The sequence below is a fragment of the Schistocerca americana genome, chromosome 5, assembly GCF_021461395.2.
Source record: "Schistocerca americana isolate TAMUIC-IGC-003095 chromosome 5, iqSchAmer2.1, whole genome shotgun sequence".
In the NCBI taxonomy this organism is placed as follows: Eukaryota; Metazoa; Arthropoda; class Insecta; order Orthoptera; family Acrididae; genus Schistocerca; species Schistocerca americana.
The window spans coordinates 677730166-677753304 of record NC_060123.1 but is presented as its reverse complement, the minus strand read 5'-3'; the positions used below and the strand labels follow the sequence as shown (position 1 = coordinate 677753304).

The window sequence follows — 23139 nt, the reverse complement described above, 5'->3', positions numbered from 1 at the left end:
GGTTCTTAAAACATAATTTCTTATAATCACAACAATAAAAGGGCAACAGGTGCTAGTGTCTGTCCCCATACCAGTGTTACTTTTCTCCCTAGTTCTGCTTGATATATATCAGCATATGCCAGTAGTTTTCGTGATTATGATGTCAGGTTTTCAACTGCTACCAGCCACAACATTCAAACAGTTGCACTGTAGCTGGTCAGTGAACATGTGTCCAGGATCTATATAAATAAAAATGTAGATGTTCATTTTCTCAAAATTTTATATCTTTTTTTCATCAATTGCTTTGAAATTTTGACAACAGTCTCAAGGCCAGCCCATTAAAATGTTGCTGTTCATGTGTACAGAATATTAAGTCTTCACCACCACCAATTGCTTTGAATGCTGTTAGAAGACAAAAAAGTTGTGTTTATGGGTTATCAGCTGATGATTGTATCACTTCTACAGAATCTGAATTTGCAATTACAGCAAACAATGTTCATGGTCAGAGAGGGGGGAGAAGAGAACTGGACATAGAGAGCGGAAAGGAAGACATGGACAGATATGGGGCAGGAGAAGATAGCGAGTGATGGAGAACAAAAGATGGACACAGAAAGGTGGGAGGAGTTGATGGACAGAGAGAGGGGGAGAGATCAGGAGCAGGAGGAAACAGAGAGAGAGGTGGGAGGAGAAGATGTACAGAGAAAGGGGGGGACGAGGTAATGGAGTGAGATAGGGGGAAGAAGGAGATGGGCAAAGAGAGGGGGAGAAGAAGTAGTACAGAGATGTGGGATAGAAGGAGATTGGGGTGTATATCAAATTCCCATACATATTAGAAACATGTGCTTTTTTTCTTTTCTTTCATTTCCATTTAACCACACTGAGTCACAGCAATGCATTATCAGGAACAGCTAGTTAATCAACCCCCGACACGAGCAGAGGGGTATTATAAGTTTAATCTGTGTATATCTGTCTGTGGCATCATAGCTCCCAAATAAGAGGTCTTATTTTAATACAGGTTTTTCTTTTTTTCTTCTTTTTTCTTTTTTTCTGTTTTTATACAAAAGCTGGTTTAATCAGGATGGTTCTTAGCTACGTTCCATGAAAGTCCATTGAGCCATTTAAATTTTGTTAGCTAAACTAAGTAAAAATATTTTTCTCCAGCATGATCTCTTGATATATGCTACAGAATATATAATGAAATCGGATAAAAAAAAAAATTACTCGAGAGAGTGCAATAGCAGCTCACTTTTTTCTGACTTGATTTAGAATCATCATCACTGCTTAAGTTTAAAAAGCTTGAAATAAAACTCGCATTTTTAAAAAAGCTGACACAAAAACCTTCTAAAAAGTAAAAAAATATATATAGGCCCTTTAAATTTAATATAAATAGTAACATTTTGATCCAAGAATCATCTTTTTGGGTTATTTCTAAGTAAATAAAATAAAAGAAGACTACATCTAAAAAAGTTAAACTATGAGATTTAAACACAAGTCAGCTATCTTGGTTACAACGGTAAATATCAAAATAATATCAAATCACTGAGTCCAAGTCTTAATTAATTTACTCTGAAAAATTTGCAATTTAGACACAACTGTCAATGGTTTCTGCCCTGGCATGCCTGTCAGCTCATGCCCTGCACTTGGTCACGTCATGACCCACTCACCACATACCACACAATGTGCGACTCGCGTTCACAGTTTAATGAATTTTAAGTTAGTATGCTATTATTGAACAACTGCAGGACAGAATTAAGGAGAAAAAAAAATCATGATTTGACATGAGGCACGGTGTGAGATGTTTAGTAAATGCTTTAAATGTCATTTATCTTCCACTCATTCAATTGTATTACAGTTGGATTGATTTAAGTTCATATTCTTTACTACAAATAAGGAACACATTTGAACATGAACAAAGCCTGATTTATCTTGGTTAAACCGTATATCTATGAGGCTGTTGGCAGTCGTTAACAAAAGACAGTCGACATGAAGGTTACTGATATGTACCGATTACAACCAAGGAATGAAGCTCAACTCTTATAGTTATGTTGCAATTAAATAGCTATTTACTATTTTAGGTCTCTGTTGCTGACTTGTTCCAGGGAGTCAAAAAAAAGTGATCCCCTGTGTTTTTTTTGTGCCGCCTATAATCAGTTGGCAGCCAGCAGCTGGTGTGACAACACAGGAAAGTCAAGTGACAAGACATCAGTTAACAAGTAATTTTAACCAGACTATAAGATAAATATATGTAAAAGAAATTTGTATAGTGTAAGTGATCAGTATGGAGTCACACAGTCACAAAAACAAGCACTATTTTGTAAATGAAATTATATGTAAGCAAATATAATTGTGATCCATGGAAGGTTAAAAAAAAATTGCTGACAGTATGAGATTTTGTCAAGTTGACAGCTGTATTATCTGTATTATTTGTGGTTAATTTTACTAACTTACATATGACCATCATGTAATTCCATCAGTGTAGAAGAATGGATTCTATGTTAAATTTTTTTATGGAAGCACTGTAGATAAGCTTACAGTAGCTAAATATGTAAATATAAAATGAGTCGGTATGCTAAATTTACATGTATTTCTATATAACATCTGATGACTCTAGATATTAAACTGTATATGAAAAGAGAAAATAACTACCTTGGCTTTCAGAGTGTGGGTCCCTGAGCTTTCCACCTTTTCTTCTCACTTTAGTGTATTCCGGTTCTTTCTGCTGAAAAAAATTCACATAAATATACCAAAATGAAAATTCATGTGAGAAAACTACAAAATAATAAGAAAGAATTGCTGTCCAGTACTTACCATTAGTGTGTAATATATCAGTACTACAAGTAAACAAATATGAAATACATGATGCTATTCCAGTTTTCTAATAGGGACTTCCTTGGAGAATGCGGTTACAAAGGAATGTCAGACCCTGGGGTAAGATGGACGCATCTGCCTTGATAATGAAGGAAGATACAGATGAGAGGTGGAGGAGAGACATGCCAGACGGAGTAGGATGTCAGAGATTTTGTATATATATAACTTATCAATGTAAGTTCTGTGCCAGCTTCATTCCAGAGATGATGACAGTCAGAAGCAGAAATGGACTGAGTGTTAGAGAAATGAATGATGTAATTAACAAAACAGAGAGAGAGAGAGAGAGAGAGAGAGAGAGAGAGAGAGAGAGAGAGAGAGAGAGAGAGAGAGAAAGAGATAGAGAGAGAGAGAGAGAGAGAGAGGGGGGGGGGGGTGGAGGGGAGCAGAGGGGGGGGGGGGAGGGAGAGGTTGGGGGGTGGAATGATTATGAAGAAGTAAATGCAAAAAGAGAACAGTCAACATTGTACATATATACACAACTATAGTGATATACATATATCGTATTGACTCGAATCTAAGCCGCACTCGAATCTAAGCCGCACCTGATAAATGAGACTAGAAATAAAGGGGAAAAAAATTTCCCAAATCTAAGACGCACCTGAAATTTGAGACTCGAAACTCAAGGGGAGAGAAAAGTTTTACGCCGCACCTCCAAATCGAAACAAAGTTGGTCCATTGTAATATGAGACACAATTTAGGTCGAATGAATGACGATACAGCTACAGTAGTTTGGTTCGAGTCGTAAGTTTAGCAGTTAAGCTTTACCAGGTAGCCATTGCTATGCGTCCGTATTTATACGGGTACCCTTCCTTTTTCACGTGCTTCGTCTGGTTTGAATCGATCGCTTATTTTGCTTTGATCTGATAAGTGCCGTTTTCTTTTTTATACGTGTTTACGTTACTCTAAGCTGAAGATGCATTACTGTACTGTGTCATGCATTGTTTGTCGCATTCTGATAGTGCGTGTTTACGGCCTGTCGCCGCTCGCGGCAAGGCTTGCTTTTGTGCGCGGTACCGCCGCTTACAATAAAGAGGAATCGTCTCATTAGCGAAACAATGGCAAGAGACTGCTATTTGTTGTTATTTACACTGCTGCTTTCCTTGATAATGATCAACAAGTACTAAATAATAGACTGCGTATAATAGAACATGTTCTGAATGAGAGTTAGGCGAAAATTTTTCTGCGTTTGAAAATCTTTGCGGCCGCTTCTTTAGTACATCAAATTCTGCACAGAAATTAGAGCCATCTTAGATTTAAAAATCTAGTCAGTTGCCGTGCTTCATTTCTTACTGTATCACTATTAGGCATAAGAATAATACGAATATAAACATGACACGATACGTATATTCTTCGGCGTTTGCTGTTGTCCCACTCTAGTTTCATAGTTTATTAGGCAGACAGGATTTAAATGAGATAGCAGCAAACACGAAAGAATACATGGCAAAATGTTTATATTCATATTATACTTATGGTGAAGAGAATACTGCATGTGATTCACATTTCATCAGGCTCCTATAAGCAACCATCTCTTCTCACAGATAGGAAAAAATTCAGAACGTAGAGTTGGCCATATTGACAAACATCCCAAACAGTATTGTCAGTCGGATTTTTGCAGTACATTGAAATTGTGCTACATTCGAAGATGAACAATATGGAATTTGTATTTACTTCGTTGGATAATGTATGAAAATGCAGTGGTCGAAACTCAGGGTGGAGAAAAAAAAGCTCGTCTTCCACCTTTTTTTTAATTTATTTACTGACGCAGAGGTTTTGGCGACAGTATTTATCTTTGTGCCTACAAAGCATGCCTGTGTAGCGCTACATATATTCTATGGCAGAAGTTACTTGTGGCGGCACCTACAAACATTTTTCAGAACTTCCGCTTGCTTCGCACTCGATTCTAAGCCACAGGCGGTTATTTGGATTACAAAAACCGGAAAAAAAGTGCGGCTTAGATTTGAGTAAATACGGTAATACTCCAATGAACTATCAGATGGATACAGGTTATACAGTTTTTGAAACAACAAGTTTTAAGTTTTCCATTAAAACAAACTTTGAAAAAGAAAATGCTATGCTGTGAAAATGTGCCGTTTTGTTTTCTTTCTCACAGCAGGTTTTAACTACAATAAAAGGTATTATACCCATTATCTAAACTCCTCCTCTGTATGTATAATTAAAAAAAAAAAAATTATTTTCTTCCTCGGAGTTGGTTCTAACAGCAAACCCGTACGTCATTAAAGTTGTACAGTATTCATTTCTTATCAGCAAATGATTAGAATACCACTTACAATCTGAATCATGTCAAACTTTGTAATGGTATCAGTTGTTGTTGTTGTTGTTGTTGTTGTTGCGGTCTTCAGTCCAGAAACTGGTTTGATTCAGCCCTCCATGCTGCTCTATCCTGCGCAAGTTTCTTCATCTCTGAATTTAGTGTATTCATCTCTTAGTCTCCCTCTATGATTTTTACCCTCCACATTGTCCTCCAATTCTAAACTGGTGATCCCTTGATGCCTCAGAACAAGCCCTACCAACTGATCCCTTCTTCGAGTGTGAAGTTGTGTCACAAATTCCCCTTCTCACCAATTCTATTCAGTACCTCCTCATTAGTTATGTGATCTACCCATTTAATCTTCAGCATTCTTCTGTAGCACCACATTTTGAAGGCTTCTATTCTCTTCTTGTCTAAACTAGTCACAGTCCGTGTTTCACTTTCATACCTGGGTACACTCCATACAAATGCTTTCAGAAAGGACTTCCTGACACTTATATCTATACTCGATGTTAACAAATTTCTCCTCTTCAGAAACGCTTTCCTTGCCATTGCCAGTCTACATTTTATATCCTCTCTACTTTGACCATCATCAGTTATTTTGCTCCCCAAATACCAAAACTCATCTACTACTTTAAGTGTCTCATTTCCCAATCACCTGATTTAATTAGACTACATTCCATTATCTTCGTTTTCTTTTGTTGATGTTCATCTCATATCCTCCTTTCAAGACACTGTCAAATCCGTTCAATTGCTCTTCCAGGTACTTTGCTGTCTCCGACAGAATTACAATGTCACTGGCAAACTACAAAGTTTGTATTTCGTCTCCTTGGGTTTTAATTCCTACTCTTTCTTTTATTTCCTTTAATGCTTGCTCAATATACAGAATGAATAACATTGTGGATAGGCTACAACCTGTCTCACTCCCTTCCCAACCACTGCTTCCCTTTTGTGCCCCTCGACTCTTGTAACTGCCATCTGGTTTCTGTACAAATTGTAAATTGACCTTTCACTCCCTGTATTTTACCACTGCCACATTCAGAATTTGAAAGAGAGTATTCCAGTCAACATTGTCAAAATCCTTCTCTAAGTCTACAAATGCTAGAAATGTAGGTTTGCTTTCCTTAATCTATTTTCTAAGATAAGTCATAGGGTCAGTATTGCCTCACATGTTCCATTTCTACAGAATCCAAACTCATCCTCCCTGAGGTTAGCTTCTACCAGATTTTCCATTTGTATGTAAACAATTCATGTTAATATTTTGCAGCCGTGACTTGTTAAACTGATAGTTTGGGAATATTCACACCTGTCAACACCTGCTTTCTTTGGGATTTGAATTATTAGATTCTTCTTAAGGTCTGAGGCATTTCACCTGTCTCATACATCTTGCTCACCAGATGGTAGAGTTTTGTCAGGAGTGGCTCTCCCAAGGATATCAATAGTTCTAATGTAATGTTGTCTATTCTCGGGGCCTTGTTTCGACTTAGGTCTTTTAGTGCTCTGACAAATTCTTCACACAGTATCATATCTCCCATTTCATCTTCATCTATGTCCTCTTCCATTTCCATAATATCACCCTCAAGTACACCGCTCTTGTGTAGACCCTCTGTATATTCCTTCCAACTTTCTGCCTTCCCTCCTGTGCTTAGAACTGGTTTCCCATCTGAGCTCTTCATATTCACACAAGTGGTTCTCGTTTCTCCAAATGTCTCTCTAATTTTCCTATAGGAAGTATCTATCTTACACCTAGTGATATACGCCTCTACAGCCTTACATTTGTCCTCCAGCCATCTCTGCTTAGCCATTTTACACTTCCTGTCGATCTCATTTTTGAGATGTTTGTATTCCTATTTGCATACTTCATTTACTGCATATTTATATTTTCTCCTTTCATCAATTACATTCAATCAATATCTCTTCTGTTACCCAAGGATTTCTACTAGCCCTCTTCTTGTTACCTACTTGATCCTCTGCTACCTTTACTATTTCATCTCTCAAAGCTACCCATTCTTCTTCTGCTGTATTTCTTTCATCCTTACTTGTCGGTCATTCCCTAGCGCTCTCTCTGAAACTCTCTACAACCTCTGGTTCTTCCAGTTTATACAGATCCCATCTTCTTAAATTCCCACCTTTTTGCAGTTTCTTAAGTTTTAATCTGCCTTTCATAACCAACAGATTGTGGTCAGAGTCCACATTTGCCCCCGGAAATGTCTTACAATTTAAAACCTGGTTGCTAAATTGCAGTCTTACCATTATATAATCTATCTGAAACCTTCCAGTGTCTCCAGGCCTCTTCCACATATACAACCTTCTTTCGTGACTTTTAAATCAAGTGTTAGCTATGATTAAGTTATGGTCTGTGCAAAATTCTACCAGACAGCTTCCTCTTTCATTCCTTACTCCCATTCCATATTCACCTACAACTTTCCCTTCTCTTCCTTTTCCCACTATTGAATTCCAGTCCCCCATGACTATTTAATTTTTGTCTCCCTTCACTATCTGAATAATTTCTTTTATCTCATTATACATTTCTTCAATCTCTTCATCTGCAGAGTTAGTTGGAATATAAATGTGTACTGCTGTGGTAGGCATGGGTTTCGTGTCTATCTTGGCTACCATAATGTGTTCACTATGCTGTTCGTAGCAGCTTACCCACACTCCTATTTTTTTATTTATTACTAAACCTACTCAATTAGCAAATTAAAACCATATGAAACAATGTCATTGAAGCTACTATCCGAACAGATGCAGCAGCTGGAGAGGTATCTCTAATACCCTGTATACCAATTAATCTAACTGACTTAACCTTTCCACATAAGCAATCAAGATTTTGTTTGCAGCAACAATAAACAAAGCTCAAAGTTGGACATTCAAATATATTCGAACTGATTATGATCAATGTGTTTTTAGCATGCTCAATTGTATGTGCCCTTTCATTAAATCTTATGACACAGTATACCGAAAACTAAAACACAAATTTTTTGCATGATCAGTTTCATCTCATCCTTTCATGACCTGGTAGCTCAGAAAACCAGTTCGTACTCTTACCACACGTCATAAAAAAAAATGTTGTAGATACTGAAGTATTATTGTATTGCATTGTGTACAAAAAATAAAAAAAGAACTTAAAACAATAGAAACCAAGGACAGAAACAAGGGAGTCTTTTCCATTCATATTCTACATTATTTAATTGTAATCTTGTGTCTAAACCTTCAAAATGGGAAAGGTAGCAATGAGCAGCCACAATTTGCATCCTGGTACAATTCCCAGAGATATCCCTGATTAGGATTTATATCTAGCTCCAGTTCCCATACATATTTAACCAGTTGCAAAGCATTGTTGGGTTCGCTATTTGAATATAATGAAAAGATGATGATGTTAATAAAAAAGAGAGAGTGGGGTAATCTGTTAATGCAGGGCAAGTTCATGTCTCTAGAATTAAAAGAAAATGAAAATAAATCTGGCCAGCAATTCAGTTCCATAATTTAAAAAAATTAAATAACTCAGATATTTACTGTATTTTCTTTGAAGAAAGCAGTTATCACAAAGACCATAATGTGATTAAAAGATATTGATATAGTGACAAAAATTAACAACCAACTTACATGTCTAAATTTGTAGCTTTCTGCTCCTGACAGCTTTGGATCATGATACACAAAAGATCCCCGGACAGAATGGTATGGACCACTGTACACATTTCCACTGTAAGTGCTTTCACTGTATGGTGGCTTTGCCAGCTGGAAAGTTGCATATGGACATATATCTTCAATGTAATCTGCAAAAGCAAAATTGAATATAGAAAATCATTTAGGATCTATTTTTACTATGGAACAAATACATAGATAGGATTCATATAAAATTAGTAAAATTTTGGTTAGGACTCTTCTGCAACAGCAAAAAGTCATTGATTTCACTAAATGTGTCTGGGATTATTTCAAAGCATCTTCAGCAGTCATGCTGAAGTTTCCTTGCATCTCGCTAATGTTTTCTAACAGGCACTGGTATCAGTTTTCATCATGTACAGCAGTGCACCATACAACATTTAAGTATTGTACATGGTTGTGTTAGTTTTCAGTGTAACATTACCAATTATGTACAGCATCATGAGAAGTGCTTAACTTGTAACAATGTTATGAAAAGGAAAGTTGCCCCTCACCATATAGTGGAGATGCTGAGTTGCAGAAGACTGTCTTTTTGTTGTGCCTATCTGACACTCAGCATCTCCACTATATGGTGAGTGACAACTTTCCTTTTCATAATATTTTTACAGTCCCTCCCGGATTTTCCATTTTTTGATTACTGCTTAGCTTGTGTTACTTTTCTGCGTAATATTACTAATTATGAGCATCATGAAAACTGCTTAGCTTAACATTAAGTAATATGAAATATTCTTAGGAGGAAGCGGATGGTAATACACAACCAGAGAAAGCTAGCATGGGTGCAGATAGTGTAGCTACCTCCTCCTTGATAGCTCCATCCTCTCCTTTCCTCTCTCCTCTTCAATGCTCAACCAGTGCACCCAAACCGAAACAAATACTAATGCCAGGCAGGCCACGGTACTGAGACAATGCAGTTCATGTGTATTTATATGTGGCCAGGTACACTTTTGTGAATGTGTGCACATTCTTTGAAGAAGCTGAGCAGCAATGTTACTTCTTGTTTATATTTATACACTGCTCTTTCATGTTTCACTCATTCACATGCTGTATTCTGTAAATCTTGCCATGAATGAGAGCTTTCACGAATGTGGAACTAGTCAAGTTACATATAAACATGCAGAAGTAGCCACTGCTGTAAAGTATACAAACACAAAATTATGACTACCAGTAACTGTACTAACACTGATAATTATGGGTATTACTTCCAGACTATTGGTACTTTTTATATATATATATATATATATATATATATATATATATATATATATAAAAAAAACAAAGATGAGGTGACTTACCGAACAAAAGCGCTGGCAGGTCGATAGACACACAAACAAACACAAACACACACACAAAATTCAAGCTTATATATAATTTTTCCCACGTGGAATGTTTCCTTCCATTATATATATATATATATATATATATATATAACAGGCTACTTTGAAAATGCCACTGCTCTTTCTCTTATAAAAGACCGTCAAAAAAAAAAAAAAAAAAAAAAAAAAAAAAAAAAAAAAAAAAAAAAAAAAAAAAAAAAAAAAAAAAATCTAATACTTCAAACAAAGCATTTATGTAATTTAACATAGAGCACTATCAGTTGTCTATATGCTATAAAAGTCAAGATTTGTTAATACAAACCTTAGGGTTATGTGGAATTTTCACCTCTAAGTCTAAATATTCTGATAAATCGTATGTGTCATTGCTAATGAGATATTACTCCATTCTGAAGTCTAAATATGGATGCATAGTCTATTTGGAAATTATTTTACTTCTAGTACTGTGGCTGTTAATGGCAGAGTTCATCATAATTTCATTTTTGTTAACAGTCACAAACACTGTCAGGAAGAATATGTACCAACACGTAAGTGTAAGATACAACTAGAGGTCATCAGTGTACATGTGGTATTTGCAGTAGGACAAAACTGGTAACACATCATTTATGTACAATGAAAAGAGTATATGACATAATGCCGACCCTGGGGGATGCCTAATACTACCTGCCTCCATTGTGGCATGATGTATTGCTGGTGGGATGTCAGATATTAGCGAAACCTCTGCACTGCACTTGTCGAGAAATTGAGAATGATAAGGCTGGCAAGTAAAATGTCAAAGCCGACAGTGTCAAAGGCATTACTGAAATGTAATAACCTCATAATAGTTGCTTCTTGTGCATCCATGGAAAGCTTCAGATCATTTGTTACCTTTATTAAGGAAGATGTTATGCTTTAATGTTTACAGAAACCTGAGTGATATTCGTCTAGTGATTTGTTCGTAATTAGGTAGTTTGTTAGCTGGTTGTGGACTATATATTCTAAGGCCTTGGGCAGTGCAGGAAGAATGCAAGTAGGTCAATTGGAGGGTGCAGTGGGAATGTCCTTTTTAGGTGATGGCTTAACTAGACCCGGTTTCCGGCCTCAGCGAAAACACATACGGTTAAAGAGTAGATGACATCTGTTATAGTGGGCAGTAGTGGTTAAATGATAAGCTTTGTCAATTGGACTGTGATGAATCATGTCCAGTAGACACTGATCTGATACTCCTGATTGCTTTTTTAATGGTATTGCAAACAAAATGCTTTAGATAGAGTTTTCTATGGCTACAGCTGTTTACCCCCATGAAGTAATCAATGAATCTCTATTTTGGTTGTAGTTCAATTGTGGTTGTGTGTAATGCGAAATACCAGTTCAGTTCATTGACTGAGACAATTAAATCAGCTGAAGCTTTTACTTTGCCTACATTAAGACCACTCCGGGTTTTCCATAAGACACCTGGTCTACTCCTATTGTTACTTAATGTTTGGGCATGCCTGAGTTTTGCATTTTTCAAAGCTTGATTGACTCTGTTTTGCTTTTGCTTGTTGCAATATGATTTTCGGACATGGGGTATAGTTTGCATGCCTGATGTGCAACGTCTTTGAGATTCATGAGCTGTTTTATTTCTTCTGTTAGCCAAACTGTAGGTTTCTTTCTTACTTTTCTGGTCTTTAGGGGGCATATTTGTCATATAGATGAGTATGTTTATTAATAAATTCATGCCTTTTTTCATTTGTGTCTGAGAAGAGAATAGATGATTTCCACCAAACTATTTATTGAACCTCAGTAGCAAGTTCAGACAAATTAATGTCTTTTGCATCTCAGTATATTGTCAGTTGCAGTTTCTTTCTCAGAAATTCTAGTAAGTATTACATTCATTCCAGTAAGTATTATATTCATTCTAGTGAATATTATATCATGGGCAGACATGCCAAGCGCAGGTATTTGGGAGCTATGAATTTCATTGAAGAAAAAACGATCTGCTTGAATATCGCACTGGTAGGATTATTGTATAGTTAATTTGAGACTTGAAAGAGCAGTTTTGAAGCAGGTAAACACTCCTACTTTACAAGGTTTGTAGAAGAGACATATTAGGCACTTTTTTTATGGGATTTTATCTCTATGAGCATACATTCCACTTGTTCATTTTCATTATTACGTGTGGCACAGTAGGTGACAAATTACAGTGTATGTATGCCCCTACTCCGCCACCTCACTGGTTACAACTGTTGTGTCTTAGAAAGGTGCAGCAGTCTAGATTTACCAAATTTGTAAGAATACTTGTTTTGAGCCAGGTTTCCAAAGAAGTATTATATGGATATCTATGTCTTGAGATATATGACAAAACTTGTTGAGATGAGCTGGCAGAGATTGGACATTTGTGTGTGTAATATGGAGCTTAGTGCACTCAGGTGCAGAGCTCACAAGGATGCCACTGCTGGATATTAGCGACTCTAGGACAGAGAAGGGAAGGGAAGGAAAAGGAAGGGAAGGGCTGGGCTGGGTGTGGGGGATGGGGGTGGGGGGTGGTGGGGGAAGGAGGGTTACAAAGTATACATACTGGGGCATTTTGAGATAGGGAATCAGGGTTCCTGTAAGTGAAAGTTGCAGGTATCTTCAGGGAGGAGGGAGGTTTTGTGGCCAAAGCCAGCAGACTCTGCACCAGTCCCTGAGTAACTGACTGGAGACAGGAGAAGAAACTCATGAAACAGAGCTAGGATAATCTGTGTGCAGAAGTACTGAAAGAAATAAAAACATAATAAAAATAGTATACACTATTAATGGTCCTAATGACAAGTAACAACAATAATATGATAATAAATCACTAAATAAAAATGGAAACAAGACAGTAAATTAGTCATCTGAATTAGAGCCCAGTGAGAGTAGTGAAATAAAAACAGAAAATTTATAATTAGTGCTAAAAGTAAAAATAAACAAAAAAGGATAACAACAGAAACTGTTCTGAGGGAGGTGTTACAAAAATAAATTATTTCTTTACAAAATAAAGACACAAAAATAAATATACAAACTAGAAGCAGCGAGAAATGACATGCTTTTAGCTTCTAAAGCACAGGCATTGAAGTTCATCTGTGTTGCAGACTGGTCTTTACAAATTTTCGGCCTTCAACATTATTCTGCCATCATTTATTCTCCTGATTGTGTCTGATTTGGAAAATTCCACCTTTACTTGTATCATAAACTGCTTATTATGAGAGCAATGAATATGAGAATTGATAGAAGAAATCAGAATGAGAAGGTGAGAGAACTATAAGGGAAAGATCAAAACAGGGAGTGTACTGTAAGTTATGACAAAATAATGAGTGAATGTCAGTCATATATTAGAAAGCAATCAAACCCATCAATTTCTAGTGACATGTGTCAGTGTAACTTCATGCATGTTACTGCAATGTGTTTTTCCCTTAGAAGTTGTGTGTGAAGTTAATGTGGACCTAAAGAAAAGAGTGTTGGCTTATTCTACACATTTTTAATCCCCATTATTTATAGAATTATCTTCTTGACACAGTACTTAATGTAAATACAGTATTAATTCAGCAAAAGTAACCAGTGAGAACATTGTGCAAAGCAGATAAATGCATATTATACAGTGGCCTCTTTAAGGATTTTAGAATTCTTACACTACCTCCCAGTATGTTTACTATTTCAATGGTTTTCTTTATTAACAGTAAAAATCAGTTTCTGATTAACTATGATGTATACAATCACAACACAAGACACAAAAGTAGTTTTCATGTACTGTCTCCTTGTCCAGAGTTAACGTGTGCAGTTATATACACTGATACAAAGTTAGTCATCAAGTTACCATCTAACAGAAGGCAAGAAATTGGAAATGACAACCAATAAAAACATTGCTCATCAGCCACTCCCACAATCCAAATATCTAGATTGAAGGACTGAAAAGTTCTGGCAGCAATGTGGCAACTTTCCATTGTTAAGCTGCATTAGAAGTAGTAATGCATTATAAACAGGACTCTGTACTTACAGATGTATAAGGGGCAATCAAATAGTCTCTATTAGAAGGCTGTACAGTCCAGAATTGGTATGCCAACCAAGCAAAATCACTGTGAGCATTGTGGCAATCATCCCACTGATGCACGAGGTTGAATATACCCACTTGGTAAAACACCATGTCCTCCAACGTGGAGAAGTCAGTAACTGCCTGCTGCACAACCTCATACAGGAGGAATTGTTGACACTTCAAGGCCTTTTTTAAGGAGCCGAAGGCATGATATTCCCATGGGGAGAGATCATGACTACAGGGTGGGTGCTTGATATCTCCCACTTGAGCCACCCAGTTTAGGCTGGCCTCCCAGATCAACTAGCGGCCTGTGTTGGATCACTACCAGCACACATCTTGGTTCATCATTTCACAATGGTGGTTTTCAACAGATATGCTACCTCATGTACATTTTTCATTCCCTGATGGATGTCTACCAGTGTTTGTGCTCCAGCAACCAAGAAAAGAATAACAGCATGTTGGTCCTGGACACATTTGGTAATAACTTTGCTACAGTTCACATTTCTGCATTCACTGCTTGCATGTTGGAAAAGTATGAATACTGCCCTAATCCCATCCATACATGTCAGTGCTTTTATACCCACATCACAGTTGCACTAAATTGCATATAAACTGTAGCAATGCCCTCTAATGGAAACTTTTTGATTGCCCCTTACTGCTAACTGATATCCTTTCAAAAATACCAATGTGATCAGTCAGTTGTTTTCAAAGTAGCAACTTAGTATCTAATTTACTGTGTTAAAAAATACAATGGCTATGGACTAATTTCCTTTGATATGGTATACCTTAACTTCTAGCATATCCCTAAAGAGTCTCCTCCTTGATGAATCTGCAGAACAGGATGAATGAATGAATAAATAAATGAATTGTAAGCAAAATGAAAAATGAACAGATCTTACCTGCCGAATCAGTCTTGTAGCTCCCAGAGTCTATGCTGAGTGCCTGCTGACCACTACCTACTCGGACAGCGAGGTACTGCTGGTCCCTATTCTGTTGATTCTGCATTTGTGCCACAGATGGAGACTCACCCATCTGTGCACTGTCATTTTGTAATTCTGAAATTAAAATGTTTCCTTGTTGTATTTAACATACATTTTAACAACAGTGTACTAAAAATTAAGTAAAAATACTTACTCTTTTTTCTAATAAATGCTGCTACTCCAACAAGCCCCAGTAAGAATATAAGGGATACTACAATTGGCACAATAACACTTACATTAGCATAAAAAGGCACTTCTCTTGTATGCAGAACTGGGGGCGCAATCTCTGGTATCACTGTGGCTGAAATAAGAGATAATAAAAGGTTAGATAACAACTATAGAAATATTAATCTAATAAATATTTTATGGGTGCAATCAAATGCCTACCAGGAGAAATTTTAAAAATTAATAAGGATTTTTAAATAAATTCCCTTGGAGCTAAAACATGGGAAGAAATAATAAGAAAAGTTGGAGTGGTGAATAACTTCAAAATCAAACAGTCAAAACAATTAAGGTTTGTATTGGGAATAAAGGAATCAATATACTACAGTTTAATTTTGACACGTATATGTCTTCTCAGCAGAAAAAAAGTTATCAGGACTGATGTGCTGTGATAACAGGTAAAGTTGTACTGCAGACTGTAAGAAGTGAGACTGACATGAGTGACTAAAAAAAGAAAATGTAAATTTTGTTTCCCTATAGAACTCTCTCTTTGATAACAACTTACTCTCCCTGCACTTACAGAGTACACATGCAAGGACGAGGTAAAAAATATTTATCCTCGGATAGAGGTTACTTTGATATCAATGTAGTTTTATTCTTGTTGTGTTCTATCTATTCCACTTAGCTCAGATCAATGCAATCTGCTTTGTCTGTTCAGGGAAATGCACCATACATAATGATGAGACAGTAGCCAATGATGACAGTGAACTGGCCTTAGCTATCTCACTGAGTGGAAAATTTGAAGCCAGCTAACACAGTAATTGTCAGCCAGAATGTAAATCTGTTTCTCCTAAGCATATAGTAGATGTGGAAGTAAAACGTAGTGACTATATTGTAAGACAAACTATAGAAATCCCCTGAACTGCCTTATAAACTGCATGTTTGAAGAAAGTGTCTTTCCTGACTTTTTAAAGCTAACTGTAATTGTATATCTGTGCATAAAAAGAGAGATAGGGAATCACCAGAAATTTATGGACTGCTTTCTATAGTCCTCATAATACGTAAAGTCATTGATGTGATAATGAAAAATCAACTAAATGAATATTTTGTGAACAATCACCTCTTAAATCAGTCCCAATATGGATTTTATGAAGGTCAGACCACAATTAAAGCCGTGCAGGATATTGGGAGGAAAAAAGGCCTTTGACTCAATATCACATAATATTCTTGTAAATAAACTAAAACATTATGGAATAACACATATGAAACTAGCATTATTAAAAATCATACTTGAATTAATTGTATAATGTATTTTGTAGCTACTGTTGTGCATGAAAGCAGCTTATGCATAAGATATTGGATAACCAGTTTATAAGTAGCCAGGTGAAAGTGATTTCTATGCACACTTACCCAAAATTACAATAACACACTGCATACATTAAATATTTATATACTTTCATAAATTTAAATATTCTTCAAGGGAGTAAAAGCACTGATGCAGTAATATGACTTTCAAGATTTTCTGAAGGTTCTGACCTCAGTAATTGCTGTTATGTTTTTGGGAAGTTTGTTATAAAGTTTAACTGCCATGTGGGAAGTAAAGTTTTGGCACAGGGATGTGTTGATTCGGCTCATATGTAAGTTTTTGTTTTGTCTGATAAAGTGATCATGAATCTCAGAGTTTTTTTTCTTTTTTTCCAATCCTTACCTATTACATTTATTTTAAAGAATATAAGGATTTCCATAATGTACATGGAGTCATCAAAGATGGGGGTCAAGTTAAGGCTTGTTTACACACTTGACGCCATGCATTCTACAACAGCCAACGAGCATTCAGTAGTATTCAGAGCACTCTGCTGGGAACATTGTAGCCACTGTGAGCATTAAACATGATCCAGGGAGTTATTTAGTGATTTTTTTAAATCCTATCTGTTGTGAGTTGTCATGGGTGATGATGGTGCTAAGTGACAAATTCTACAAAAACAAGTGACAGATAATAAACTTTCTACAAGCACAAATTACATGGATGCAAGTACTGCAACAATTGCTTGGAATGAACAATACTTCAACCTTGTCAATGGCTCAATCTGCGTGGACTGCCATTGTTCATGAATTGGATTGTAATGAGCCTTTTTTGCAGTTTGAATGTTCTGATAGCTTCTTTAGAGTTTCCCCAGAAAGTGATGCGGTATTTCACGTGAGAATGAAAGTAAGCATGATATGCCTTCTTTACTGTTTCCTCACTACAGCAGGGTTTTAGTGAGTAAAGAAGGGAACAGGTCTTGCTTTTCTTTAAGGCAGTCAATATTTTTATTCCATTTCACATTGTTTTACAGCTATAGTCCTAACAATTTGGATTCTGTGCTAGTTCATTGTTGATAGAGACAAATGGGATGTACATATCCTTGTTTGGAGCATTGTGAAATTTTAGTGTGATAATTTTTTTACTATGTACTAAAAACTGATTATTTCAATAGAATCCAAATGGTCCTGACAGACACAAACAAAAAAATCAGACTTTCTGAAGGTCTTAAGAGGAGAGCTTATGGATCAGTACTCATACGTTTTTAGTTCATTGCTTATGTTAATGATGTGCCTAGCCTACTACCTTTCAAAGCAGTAATGTATGCAGATGATACCACAATTTATCACTTCCCATACTGACTCAAATGCTATGGAGGAAATTACTGAACTCACGATGGAAAAGTCATCTTCCTGGTTTCAGGCAAATGAATTAACACCAGACTATAGCAAAACTGTGAGTACAGCATCTTCCCTGAAAGGTGCAGGTAATGCATGCCATGGCAAAGACACTGTCAAATTATTAGGTATCTGCCTCAATACCAAATTAAACTGGAACACAAACAAATATAATTTATACAGCAAACTATCCCATGCATTGTACCTAATCAGGAAATTAAGCACTCATGTTAGTATAAAACAACTACTGTTTACTTATTATGCCTTCCTCCACATGCAAATCGAGTTTTTCTTTGCCAGAAGAAAGCTATTCGATGCATGTGTCTTAACAGCCAATACTGCTTGCAAAATGTATTTCACTGAAAGCAAAATGACTGTCCAATGTCTACACATATTTCACACCATTATGCCCACAAGGTCAATTGGGATAAACATGATACTAGACCAAAAATTAACTCTTATAGAACTAGGAGCATGAAATATTTGTACACTCCCTGGATGAGACTAAATAAATAAATAAATTCTGCAAATTACACAGTGGGATGAGGAAGTTGAAAACTAATAAGTTTAGAAAAGTTATAAAAGAAACTATCTGAAAAGAAAAGCTTCACACATTGTTGATGAATTTGTAATAAGTGATATAAGTAATTTTAAACAAACAGCTCCTATGGGTATTACTCTTAATAGTGTGTATATAAAAACTCTTTATAGTATAACTGATTTAACCTGTATATCATAAGTGTAATCAAAATGCATTTAAGCAGCTGCATACTAGGTAATACAACCAGCATTTCAACAGTGATAACATACATATGTAACAGTGGACAGTGCCTTTTGCAGTTTGAAAACTGGCTAACGGGCTTATGAATAAATAAACATGTGCAGATGGTGCATGGGAGGACATACAACAAATCTCTTTCTCATAGCACTAAATGGCATAATTCCTACAAATACTCCACTGGTGGATCTCCTAGATGACACATCTCCTGCTGACCTCAATAACTTCTTTATTATCAATAAGAAATTTCAAGTTACACAGACTCTTAGGCAGTTTTTAGTCACTCCGACCTCTGTCTTCACTAATAGACTATTAGTAAATGTGTAAAAAGTTGTGTAAAATTATTAACAAGTTGTAAACTATTTATTTTATTGCTTTGTATTATTAGTTGTAAATGTAATAATGCCAGCTGCAAAAGAACTGCTAAGGTTCCGGGAGGGGGAACAAGTGGGCAGCCATGTGTGTGTGTGTTGTTCTTGTACAAATACACTGAAGAGCCAAAGAAACTGATTCATCTGCCTAATACCGTGTAGGGCCCCCACAAGCATGCAGAAGTGCTGCAACATGATGGACTCAACTAATGTCTGAAGTAATGCTGGAGAGAATTGAGACCATGAATCCTGCATTTGTAAGAGTACAATACAGTGGAGATCTCTTCTGAACAGCAAGTTGCAAGGCACCCCAGATATGCTCAATAATCGTCATGTCTGGGGAGTTTGGTGGCCAGCGGAAGTGTTTAAACTCAGAAGAGTGTCCCTGGAGCCACTCTGTAGCAATTCTGGATGTGTGGGGTGTCGCACAGTACTGCTGGAATTGCCCAAGTCTGTCAGAATGGATGCAGGAGATCAGACATGATCACCTGTCAGAGTCGTATTTAGACATATCAGGTGTCCCATACCACTCCAACTGCACATGCACCACACCATTTCAGAGCCTCCATCACCTTGAACAGTGCCCTGCTGACATGCAGTGTCCATTGATTCATGAGGTCGTCTCCATATCTGTACATGTCCATCCGTTCGATAGAATTTGAAACGCTCAATACAATTTGAAATGAGAGTCGTCCGACCAGGCAACATGTTTCCAGTCATTAGCAGTCCAATGTCGGTGTTGACAGGTGAGGCTAAAGCTTTATGTTGTGCAGTCATCAAGGGTATACGAGTGGGCCTTTGGCTCCGAAAGCCCATATCGATGATGTTTCATTAAACAGTTCACTCGCTGACACTTGTTGGTAGCCCAGCATTAAAATCTGCAGTAATTTGCAGAAGGGCTGCACTTCTGTCAGATTGAACAATTCTCTTCAGTTGCCATTGGTCCAGTTCTTGCAGAATTTTTTTCTGGTCACTGCGAAGTTGAAGATTTGATGTTTTACAGAATTCCTGATATTCATGGTACACTCGTGAAATGTTCGCATGGGAAAATCCCCACTTCATCATTGCCTCAGAGATGCTGCGTCCCATTGCTCGTATGACACCATGTTTCAACTCACTTAAACCTTAATAATTTGCCATTGTAGCAGCAGTAACCAAACTATCAACAGTGCCAGACACTTGTTGTCTTACATGCGCGCTGCTGTTCGCAGTGCCATATTCTGCCTGTTTACATATCTCTGTACGTGAATACACACACCTATACCAGTTTCTTTGGTGCTTCAGCATAGATAAACTAGTACACCTTTCTTTGAGTTAGATGTTTTATCACCAATATAAATTCATCCAAACTGGTGAAGTTTTATAAGGAGTCTATTCCATGATTTTCAACAGTTAATGAATAGACAGCTGAATTCAAGCACGCCAAGCTTCTTTTGGAGATGTTGAGTGACATCCCAAAACTAAAACGACAGATGAATACACTGGGAAAGTGCTCAATATGGTACTGGAGCAACAGAAATTAAAAAGATGTGAAATAGCTGATGCCATAGCAATATCAGAGGAAGCAGTACACTAAATTTATGTTAAGAATTACTTTGTGAAGCTACTTAAAAATAAGTGCTATCTTCATTCAATGTTGACCAAAAGCAAATATAAAAACTAATTTCTCAGAGGACTCCATTGGATTTGTGCATAAATTTGTTATTGTGAATGGGATATGAATCTTCAACATAAAGGCAGAGCTGAAACAGTAATCAACACTGTGAGTGAAAGCTGGGTAACCTGCATGAAGAAAGGCAACAATCATTTTCATAACCCAGATATGTCATGGACAGTGTTTCCTTGGAAGCAAAACTGAATCTTCCTATTAACTACCTTGTCTAAATCAATAACTGGTAACTATCACAATAGCCTTATGGACAGACTATCTGAAGAAATGGCTAAGATGATGCCTGGATTGTAAAAGAATAGGGGGGAAGTCATATTTCATGTCCTGTCTATAAAGGTAAATGCACAGTGGAAAAACTGAGTGATATGAAATATGAACTGTTCAACCATCCACCCTAATCATCAGATTTCCTATACTCTGACTTCCACCTACTCTCACATATAAATAAAAAAGTTTTACAGTTTAGTTGGATGTTTTCCAAACTTCTCACAATTACACTTCAGGGATGGAATCTAAGGGCTGGAAAAATAATGAAATGGTGAACTGAATAAAAAGATAACTTTGTAAAAATATCATACAATGAAGTCCGGATGTCATAGTTGCTTATGAGTCTTCTGGCTGTATGGCTGTAGTTGAAGAAACTTTCCAGTTACTGAAATTCTGCCCAGAGCTGCAGTGGACATTGTTGCAGGTGCTCCTAGCAATGCTATCTGTCGGCAAGATTCAGCATTGCCAGGAGCACATCCAAAGATATCCAGCGCAGCTCTGGATGAAACATCAGAAACTGTAAAGTTTCTTCAACCACAGCCATACAGCCCCGAAGACTCATCAGCAACTTTGTAAAAATATGATCATTTTTTAACTAATAATTGGAAGTGTGTACTGTTGGGCTGAGAACTTTTCACTTTGTCTTCACATAGCAACACTTATGAGTCCATGGTCTAGGGGAGTGTCTCTGACTAGTAACCAAAACATCCTTCTTTCCAGATTAGAACCCAGCCACTGCTTAAATTTTGAATAAAAACTGTCACCAGTTGTGACCAAAGAATTAAGAAGTCACCCCACTCTGCCAACAGCCTTGTGAAAGATGGCAGAGGAACTGATAGATGTTCAGGACACTCCGCTGCCCTTGAGGTCAGAAACTGCCCATAAGTGACAGAAGAATCTGCAATGATTGCGGCATGAGGAGACAGAAAGCAGTGGAAACCACTGCATTAAAGGCACATAACATGTAGCCAATGAACATGTGGCCTGCAACTGAAAAAGTTCATGATGGTACCTCCATTAGCAAAAGATTCCGGATTTGTCTCCCATTCAGATCTCTGGGAGGGGACTGTCAGTGAGAAAGTGAACATGAGAAAAAGATGGAATAACCAATTAAGGGATAATGAGTCAGAACATGGAATGTCAGAAGTTTGAAAGTAATAGAAAAGCTAGAAACTCCAAAAATGTAAATGCAAAGGCTCAGTCTAGATATAGTGCGGATCAGTGATGATAAATGGAAAAAAGATAAGAATTTCTAGTCAGACGAATGTGGGGCAATACCAACAGCAGCAGAAAATGGTACAATGGGAGTAGGATTCATTGTGAATAGAGAGTGAGTTACTACAAACAGTTCAGTGATAGGGTTATTCTCAGCAGATTTGACAGCACATGAAAGCCGACAACTATAGTTCCAGTATACATGTTGGCTTCGCAAGGAGATGAAGAGATAGAGAAGCTTATGAGGATACTGAATGAGTAATTCAGTATGTAAAGGGAGATGATAATCTAATAGTCATAGGGGATTAGAATGCGGCTGTAGGGGAAGGAATAGAAGAAAGGGTTACAGGAGAATATGGGCTTGGCAGTAGGAATGAGGGAGGAGAAAGAATAATTGAGTTCTGCAATAAATATCAGATGGTAATAGCAAATGCTCTGTTACAGAATTACAAGAGGAGAAGGTATAATTGGAAAATACCCAGAGACTCAAGAAGATTCCAGATGAATTACATCACAGTCAGAGATTCCTAAATCAGATACAGGATTGTAGGGGTATCCAGGTGCATATAGATACTTTAGTAACATCGAAGAACAGACTGAAATTCAAGAGAATCGTTCAGAAGATTTAGTGTGGAAGGAATTGCAATACTAAAGTACTTAGGAATGATGAGACATATTTAAAGTTTGTTAAGAATGTGGATACTGTGATAGAGAACACCACTGTAGGCAGGCCAGTTGATGAGGAGTATCTAGAAAGGGCAATCACAGATGTTGGGCAGTCAGACAGAGGTACAAGGAAGATAACTCTGAAGACACCTTGAGTAACAAAAGAAATAATTCAACTGACTGATGAAAGAAGGAAATACATAAAT

At 36.9% G+C, this 23139-nt stretch overlaps 1 protein-coding gene across 1 annotated transcript in view; it reads right to left on the bottom strand.

The window, feature by feature from the left end:
• The window catches only part of LOC124616628 (Down syndrome cell adhesion molecule-like protein Dscam2), a 375675-nt gene that overhangs the window by 24935 nt on the left and 327601 nt on the right, over positions 1-23139 (bottom strand). The window contains exons 29-32 of the mRNA XM_047144953.1: positions 15260-15406; positions 15025-15180; positions 8723-8892; positions 2626-2698 (exon numbers count right to left, since the gene is read on the bottom strand). Coding sequence (XP_047000909.1) covers positions 2626-2698; positions 8723-8892; positions 15025-15180; positions 15260-15406 — 546 coding nt within the window. The remainder of the gene's footprint in view (positions 1-2625; positions 2699-8722; positions 8893-15024; positions 15181-15259; positions 15407-23139) is intronic.